General features: G+C 51.5%; 1 protein-coding gene across 1 annotated transcript; it reads left to right on the forward strand.

The window, feature by feature from the left end:
* Nucleotides 1–84: 84 nt before the first annotated feature.
* SNUPN (snurportin 1) lies at nt 85–8795 on the forward strand (the record flags this gene model as incomplete). Its single annotated transcript, XM_008937039.1, has 7 exons — nt 85–241; nt 1003–1107; nt 1234–1327; nt 2166–2263; nt 2590–2667; nt 4441–4521; nt 8402–8795. Coding segments are annotated over 7 exons (943 nt in total), but the record flags the coding sequence as incomplete, so codon positions are not given.
* Nucleotides 8796–9212: the final 417 nt, after the last annotated feature.

Below are 9212 nucleotides of genomic sequence, written 5' to 3' on the forward strand. Positions count from 1 at the left end.
GGCCTCGGGTGTGGGGAGCGCGACGGTGGCGGTCTCCGTCTCCTCACGCAGAGGGCAAGCCGTGCTGTTCCCTTTCCTCCTCAGGAGGCGGCTGGACTACGTGAACCATGCTAGGAGGCTGGCAGAGGACGACTGGGCAGAGTTGGAGGGCGAAGGCGAGGAGAAGGAGGGGGAAGATGAGGAGGAAGAGGAGATGGACGTGGATGCTGGCAAGAAGTTGCCCAAACGCTACGCCAATCAGGTGAGGAGCTGCCTGCCTCTGCTCACCTCCCCGCCATGGGTACGGGTGTGAAAGCAGGGCAGGGTGAGGGGTGTGGGTTGGTGATGGATGGGAATAATGTGTCCTGCCTGGCTTGGTGCTCAGAGAGGAGCCGTGCCCCGGTTCTACCTGCGAGACGTGCTGCATTAAAGTGGAGGACAGGTGGAGGTGGGTTGCCTGTGTGCTTTGGGAGGTTTCAGCTTAACTCGCAGTGTTTGTATCCTGCTACAGAGCACTTGGTTAACGACTTCTGTATCTTTCCATATCTGGGACACTGTGAAGGAAGGGAAACCTCAGTTGTTGGGGTTTACTACCCTCGGCTGCCATATTGTTGCTAAAAGACACTTGACCTTTCGGGTGATCATAGCTAGGCAACCTCTGAAGAGGTCAGCTTGTCTGGGCTTTTTACTCCTAGTATTTAAGTTCTGACATGTATTTTAAGGTAAATAAGGTGCTGGAGTGGAGACTGTGAGCCCCATGCTGTAGTCTGGAGCTTAGTCAGCAGCTGGGACACCAGAGAAAGACATGGGGGGATAGTCTGTTATGCAGGTTGGTTAGAAAGAGGATGGGAGCCCCCTTGGTGCTGTAACACAGGGTGACGAGCTACGAACGTTCTCTTGAAGCACCCAGTGTAGCTGTTGAAGCCAAGTTGAAATGTTCTTGCTTTATCCTTGAGCTGTGAGTTTTCCATAACTTCAGGCGAGTCGTTACTGATTTTTTTCCCCCCCTGTATTTCTCCATAGCTGATGCTGTCAGAATGGCTGGTCGATGTCCCGGCGGATCTGGAGCACGAGTGGGTATTAGTGGTGTGTCCCGTGGGGAAAAGGGCACTAGTCGTGGCATCCAGGGTAAGCAGCAGCAGCAGTGGTGTCTCTCCGTCTGCTGATGGACCTGTACCTGTTTCCCAGCTGACATGAGAGGGGCCTGTGTGTCTGGCTTAACCTTTTTTTTTAATCTCTCCTGTCTCCTGACAGGGCACAACATCAGCTTACACCAAGAGCGGCTTCTGTGTCAACAGGTTCCCGTCCCTGCTGCCGGGGGGGAACCGGCACAACTCTAACGAGAAAGGTAACGGTGTGGGGGATGCTCGGGATGCAAAGGGGGGAATCCCCTGTTTCTGCCTGTGGGTGTGTGCACCAGTGGGCTGGGTTCTCCTCCAGCTCCCCCAAGCTGGGCCCGTTTCTGGAGCTGTGGGTAGGCCACAGTTTCTGGAGCTGTGCATCAGGCCTCTCCGGGTATTGCCAGGGATCATGAGACATGGACTATATGCTAGATAAAAAAATCTTTTAATTAGCTGCTGGCTTAGCTGACCCTCTTAAACCTCTTCTGACAGAGAGCTGTGTACGATATGGTCTTTCTTAATACCTCTTTGTAGTTGCTGTCCTGCCCTGAGAAGGGGTTACTGCTTGATAAACACCGTTTGCTGAAACATGCCTTTGTAGGAAATGATTCACCAAGATTTGGGAGTGGAATGACTCTGCTTTTTTTTTTTTTCCATTTTGCTTCTTTGCTGTGAAAGCCCCAGAGTTTATAAGAACTTGAAGGTTTTTTGGGAGGCAGGACTCTAATAAAGAGGGCAGAATCAAATAGATAAAAATCATGAGTGCTAAGTATAGATAAAATAACTGAACACTCGCTTGCCCCCCAGCCCCTTGCCCCTTCATCCAGAAGGACTGCTCTGTAAACATTCAGTACTTCATATCCTTGCTGTATCTCTGGCTGGTACCTTTGTAGCCTTACTGGACTCCTCCAGCTGAAAGCTTTTTGTGGTCCCAGCTTCTCTTAGCAGATGGGAATCCCTCTGCACCTCTCAGGCTTGATGCAGGGGAGACTTGATCTGGCAGCTGCCAGCTGGGTTAAGCAGTCTCTGGAGCGTGTCTGGACCTCCCTGTGTTTGTGTGAACAGTGTACTGCATCTTGGACTGCATCTACAATGAGGTGGAGCAGACGTACTACATCCTCGATGTGATGTGCTGGAGAGGACACCCCGTTTATGACTGCCAGGTGCCAAATCCCCTTGAGCTGAGCCCTGCCTTCCCTTTTGTTCCCTGTTCTGGGAGCTGCTGTGCAGCCAGCGCTGCCTGTAGCCCGCTATGCAGTAGGATGGGTCTTTTCCTCTAAGCACCAGGATCTTTACAGCTTATGGGCTGCTGGGTACTGGTATAACTGGTTATATCTCTTGGGGGGAAGTAGCAGAGGTGGGGGGACTGGCAGGTTGTGCAGGTGAGGCTGTAAATCTCCTGGGCAAGCACAGGGGCATGTGGATGCTCAGCAGGTGCTGGTCAGTGATGTGTGGTGAAGAGTCATTGAGTCTCTGCCTCTTTTCACAGACTGACTTCAGATTCTTCTGGCTCTCCTCAAAGATCCAAGAGGAGGAAGGACTGGGAGAGAAAAGCAAGATTAATCCAGTAAGTTCTTTTGTACTGAGAGGAGGGGGAGTGGGGAGGGGCCTAAGCTCTCCTGTTCAGCAGACTTCAGCACTTTCTTTCAGGAGCGGAAGCTTTTTTATTTATTTTTTCCCCTCCTCTCAACAGATCAGGCTTCAAAGTGTACTCGTGATGAAATGGGATGCCTTGTTCAGGATGTAAATAGAATCACTGAGTATTGTAAATGAGCGTAGGGTTGGTTTGCTTTCCCCAGCCAAAGTGCTGAGGGAGATCAGCTAACTTCCATGCCATTTTTAGCTTTCCAATGGAATGGAATGGAATGGAATGGAATGGAATGGAATGGAATGGAAAACCAGTGTGGTTTCTACCTGGGCAGACTGACTACAAAGGGATTTGGTTTTGCATAGTCTTGTGGGCTTGCAAAGCAAGGGGAAAGGCTCATAAAGCTTTAGCCTTGAACTAATCATTGAAGTGTTGGGATGGATGCTGGATTGCCATCCGGCATCCCTGCTGAGCAAGGATAAAAAGTGTTTCTTTGAAGCCTGACACGTAGTGGTCAGACCTGGAACCCACAGCAGCTTGGAAAGTGGTTTTTGGGGATGGACAGGAAAGATTTGGCAGCCTGGCTTACGGAGCAGGGTTTGCAAAGCAAAAGCTGATTGGTGTGCAGCCCCTGTGTGTGCTCAGTCAGAGCCAAGCAGAGCAGCTCCTGGGGGTTCAGTAGACTGGTCATAAACGGGGATGACCATTCCTGTGCCAGCAGTGAGGGTATCTGTATTTGGAGAACATCCTGTTCTGACTCCCAACGGGAATATCCAGTAGACAGCTACCTAATGAAGGGAGGGTTTTTTCAGCTTTCATTTCCTGGGTGGAAAGATTTGCTTGGCTGAGCCAGCAGCCTGGAGCAGACATGTATCTGCTTTGCATCCTGCCCAGAGGTCATCCGTTTCTATTTTGGTTAGAAGAGCATCACAGGGTCAGCTCTCCTGAAAAGTCCTTCCTGCAGCCTTAGATCCTTGGAAAAAGGTATCGGGAGATGTGCAACGAGTCTCTCCTGTCTGCATCTCATTAAATGCCAGAGAGGGGCTCACTTGGAACAGGGACGATAAAACCACTGAAATAGATCATTCTGGGCATTCTAGATTTCATGATGGCAATTCAAGGATGGCCTTTTAAAAGGCATCTTCTGTTTCTGGAATGAGACTTGTAAAGTTGCAGCAGTGTATGTGTTTTAGCCAGCGTTGATGGCGAGGCAGTGGGGGTGATTTCTAACCACCCCATCCTCTGGTGCCTAGGGGTTTTTTTGTAGGTTTTCATGCAAGTGGTCCTCATTACTCTAGTGGGATATGACCAGTACCACTCGACAGCTTGGTCCTATTGTTTTGCCTTTAGATCCAGGGGGTTGCTTACAAACTGCTTTTCTGAAGCACATCAGAGGTCAGTCTGTCCCAATAACCCATAGTAACCACAGGGATTAGAAAATTGGAGATCCTTCCCATGTTCCCCCTGACTTTATCAGTCAGGTGATCATGGAGTTAGTGGCCACTGGGAGACCTGCCTTTCTGGAGCTGATCTAGTCCTCTTTTGGGCCCTCATACCCTGTGGCAGGAAGGCCAGCAGTTCAGTGAGGTGGTCCCTGCTGGAGATCTCCTTTCTGATTACTTTCTGTCCCTTGCCCTTTCCCTGGGGGAAATCCTTCCTTCTTAGCAGTCTCCACACCAGCGCTTGACTCGGTGACTTGTTCTGCTTTAGGCCATGCAGTTGTCTCTTCTAACCCTCTCTTAACTCTTTCAGTTCAAATTTGTGGGCCTGCAGAACTTCCCCTGCTCCTCGGACAGCCTGTGTAAGGTGCTGGCTATGGACTTCCCCTTCAAGGTGAGAACATGCAGGTGGGGGCCTGCAGCTCAGCTTCAGAGACAGCCCCACTGCCCTGTTGCCCTATGTGGGGGGATGGACGCCTTCTGTATACGTGGCTGATCCCTTACCCTGTCACCAGGTACCTTTTTAGGGCCAGAGCTGGTACCGCCTGCTGCACTGGGTGGGCTTGTGTGGGTACAGGCATGAGGATCTCTGTGGTGTGCTACCTTAGGTGGTGGTGTTTTGGACAGAGCAGGCTTTCTCTTCTGCCACAGGCTCTGTTTCCTTAGTCTAGCAATGTTCAGAGAATCATAGAAATGTTGTGATTGGGAAAGACCTTTCAGGTGGAGTCCAACCATCGTCCCAGCAGTGCCAGGTCCCCACTGACCCCTGTCCCTCAGCACCACATCTCCACGGCTTGGAAACCCCTCCAGGGATGGGGACTCCACCACTGCCCTGGGCAGCCTGGCACAGGCCTGAACAACCCTGATGGGGAAGAAATTGTTCCTAATATCCAACTTAAACCTCCACTGGTGCAACTTGAAGCTGTTTCCTCTTGTCCCGTTGCTTCTTCCTTGGGAGAAAAGCCCAACCCCCACCTGACTCCAGCCTCTTTTGAGGGATCAGTCAAGAGCCAGAAGGTGTGTCCCCTGAGCCTCCTTTGCTCCGAGCTCAGCACCCCCAGGTCCCTCAGCCACGCCTCACCAGACTTGTGCTCTAGACCCTTCCCCAGCTTTGTTGCCCTTCTCTGGCCACCCTCCAGCCCCTCAGTATCGATGTGCAAGGCACCAAACTGTCTTGTGTGTTGTAGGGAGTGAAGGGAAGGGTGGTGGTAAGCTCTTGATGGTTTCTGCTGGGTTTGGGTGTTAGTGATGGGTGCCTGAGGCATGCTGGAGCTGGGGGCAGCTGGCTGCAACAGAAAGGGCCTCTCTGCTGACTTCTGGGAGAAGGGCAGGATGGGTGAATTGATGTGCCACCCATTTCAGCCCTCTGGCTGTGAGCAGTGACTTGGAGAGGGTTGTGAAAATGGCTCGGACTGCTTTGGCTGCCCTGGCTGACTTGGTGCCGAGGCAGAAGAGGATGGAGGAGGTGACGACGTGCTGGCACAGTGTTAGTGGCAAACATCTGGGTGCCAGAAGGAACTCCAGTGCCTGCGAGTGTTCCTGTGGAGTGCCCAGTCTCAGCTGAAGATCAGGAACAGCTTCTACAGAGGTTGCTTGTCCTGCTAAGCCAAAAGCCATGTTGATTTGACTGTCTCTTTTGTGCTGTCCTGGCCAGAGTTAGGGATTAAGTAAGTGCAAGTTTAAATTTAAGGGATGCTAATTTGGCCGAGGGCTGACTTTGTCTTCTGCTCGTTAAAGTCGTGACAGTTGTTAGAGTTGGAAAGTCCCAGCCTCTTGGTGGTCTTGCCAGACCCCACTCTGAACACAGATCAGGGCTCATTGAGAAGGCATCCCAGTTTTCCTGCAGCTCAATTGCAGATGCTCCAAGTGCTTCTAGAAAGAGGCATTCCCCTTCTTACTGGAGAAAGCTTCATTCCTTCCTGAGGCATCTGTTCCCACAAGGGAAGACTGAGGAGTGTTACCCTGCTGCTGTCAGAGCCTGCAAAGGAGGCTGTTGCAAAACACTGGGGGAGGGAGATGGAGCAGATCAGACTCTCCCTTGTAATCCAGCTGTGACTTGGCCCCTTGGGCTCTCTGAACAGTACATCAGAGTGCAACCCCAAGAAGTGAAACGTGGTGTAATTTGGCTCCAAGCAGCTGGTAACCCCACCAAAACTGTGGTGGCACTTCAGGAATGAAGGGCACTGTGGGTCCATCCCTAAGTGATGTGCCACGAGAGGGAGCCCAAGAAATCCCCTTAACTATCTTCCACCAGCAGCACATCATGAAATAAAACTGCCAAAACAGCGCCTTGCTGTGAAGGGTGCCATGTAATAGAGGTGGTCTCATGCCTGGGCCCAGCAGCTTGGGATCCTTGCAAGGATCTCGTGTGTGTGGTGGTGACAGAGATGGTCAGTGTCTTCAGACCTGGGTCTTCAGAGTTAATCTGTAACCTTGGAGTTAGGACCTGATCCGCTTATATTCAGCAGAATTTTTTTTCCCCCTGAATTCAGTGGAGTTTGCATCAGTTGACGGGCACTGAATTAAAAGTGTTTTTTGGAGCGGATCTTAAGAGCTACTGTCTTACTCGCAGATCTGAGTGAAACAACACTCGGGTTTCCATGAAAGCAGGAAGAGCCAAAGTCTCTGAGAAACCCCCGTGTGAAGGAGTGGGAGTACTGTTAAATGCCTCAAATCTGAAAAGCCTGGCCATGAAATGCTGCCAGGCCAGTTTCTCATCAGATTTGGTCGTTCAGGGACAGTGTCAACCCTTACTGTGATGTGGCTGGTGTCAGCATGGTGACTTGGGGTAGGGACCCAGCCAACAGATTAAATAAACTGGAAGGAATGTGGGAGTAATTTAAGAGAAACTAGGGGAAGGAAGAACGTGATCTAACTCTCCACCAGGCTGAACTCCTTGGAACTCTCCAGGCTGGGGAAGATCTTTGGAGCGGTTTAGAAGGCAGAAGCCTTTCCAGGCTCTGATCTTTACCAAAACATTCTTGTGGGTGACAGGAGAATCCCTGTTGCTCATCAAGTGCCGTGTATTCACAGGAATGGGCTGGATGTGCAGGCATGGTGATAAGGTGCCGCAGAATCTGGCTCTTCCTGGAAGGCAGGGGGAGGGAAAAGCTTTGTACTTCAGATGTCCAGCGGGTTACACAAGCTCATTGTGATGTTTACTGTTCTGGTTTTCTGTTTTCCTAGCACAGGAATCCCCCTTTTTTCTGGGATTATTTTGCAAGATCTTAACAGCGACTGAAAATTACGGACAGAGTAGTGCCAGAAGCTCTGCTGGAGGTTAGCATCCCTGGCACAGAGAAGAGCATCTGCTCCTCTTTGCTCAGCCTGGCTGACAGTCCAGAAATCCCCTCGACCTGCTTGGCTCACCGGTGCCTCAGCTCGGTGCTGGTCCACGTGCCTTTCTGCCATGTTCATTCTGGGGGCTGTAGGCCCAGGGAGGGGCCTGGGAGGAGCTCAGCCCTAGGTGGGCTCTTTTGTCTTGTCTTTTCTGCCCTCTCAGCCGCTCTTTACTCGCAGCCAAATGGCCTTTTAAGAGCTTGCAGTGCCAAGCTAAGGGCAGCAGCACCTCCAGCGTTAGTCAGCCTGACAGCCGGATCTAACCTGGCCGAGCACACCCCTGGGAGGTGCCGGCAGAGGGGGGAGAAGATCCTGGGGTGCAGTGGGGAAATCGGCAGCCAGCTATGGTATTGCAGAGTGTGGAAATAGTAGCACAAGAGTTAGGGCCTGAACCTTTAAAGTCCTGAGTGCCCTTAACTGTCATTGATTGCTGGAGAAGTTTTCTCTGGGGAAACATGAAGAATTTATTTTGCATAAGGCAGCTGAAAGAGCTGGAGCAGCGTTACAACTCGGGGCTCCTTGGCGTCATGCACTCTGACTAATTACTCTCCAAATGTATTATTTAAAATAACCTTAATCCAGTAAAGTGGCCCTTCTGTGCGCTGCCTCATTCAGAAACCTGATGGCTTTGCTGCAGAATGGGATCACGGCAACCAGAGGAAAAGTGCTGGTCCGTGCTGACATCAGGCTGGAATGGTTTGCCTTGGACGATTTAAAGCCGTACGGCTGTCACTGGGCTTGCACTGGCCTTTTAGGGCAGGAGCTCTGCAGGTTTCTTCTTTCCCTTCCGCTATTTATTTCACTGCTTGAGGGAAAAATGATCCAGCTGGTAGTTTTGGCCTGTAAATGGAGAGCAGTGCTGTCGTCTGGCGCCGTCATCCACCTGCAGAAGCCTCCAGCTCCAGCCTCTCATTCCCTCTCTCCCCACTTTCCAGGTTGATGGGCTTCTCTTCTATCACAAGCAAACCCACTATACCCCCGGCAGCACCCCGCTGGTGGGCTGGCTCCGGCCCTACATGGTAGCCGAAATCCTTGGGCTGGCCGTGCCCACCACAGCGCTCACTGCCAAACCAGACTACGCTGGGCGTCAGCTCCAGCAGATCCTTGAGAGCAAGAGGAGTAAAAAGCTGGCAGCAGGAAAGGGTCATTCGACCAGCACGGTGTCTGCAAGGAATGGACATTATGAGCTGGAACACTTGTCTACCCCTCAGCCAGCCAACTCTCCGGAGGTCCAGGATGAAGCAGTGAGCCAGATGGAGAATTAGGCTGCTGGGACAGGCCCCATGGGTAAGGAGGAAGCAAAAGGTTCCACGCTTCTTGCTGTCACTCGTGCTCCCTGAGAGGGGACGAAGGTAATGATAGGATGGGTTTGTTTAAAGGGCACCGAAGTGGAATATCCTGCTCTGAGTGCTGATGGATTGCTATTTTTAATTTTTTTTTTTTTTTCCCCCAAGGCTTCTGTGAGGCCTTAACAGGACTGTCTGATTCTTTGCTAAGGCAGTCGAGCGTTAGGCAACGAAATGATCTATCCCCACACCGCAGGGTTCCTGGTTCAGCTCCCGACCCTGCTTCTGTTAAAGCCTCTGGCAAAGCTCCAGCATAGGAACAGTGCTCAGACCTCTGAGCAGCAGCTGCTTGTAACCCCCAACCTCCCCGGCCCCAGAAACTGGGGCGTTTCAGCCTTTGATCCAGCTGTTTACCGAGGCCTTCTCAATGGAAGTTTTGTGGTCAGTCCACTTTCAGTAA

The sequence above is a fragment of the Merops nubicus genome, unplaced genomic scaffold, assembly GCF_000691845.1.
Source record: "Merops nubicus isolate BGI_N331 unplaced genomic scaffold, ASM69184v1 scaffold17263, whole genome shotgun sequence".
In the NCBI taxonomy this organism is placed as follows: domain Eukaryota; kingdom Metazoa; phylum Chordata; class Aves; order Coraciiformes; family Meropidae; genus Merops; species Merops nubicus.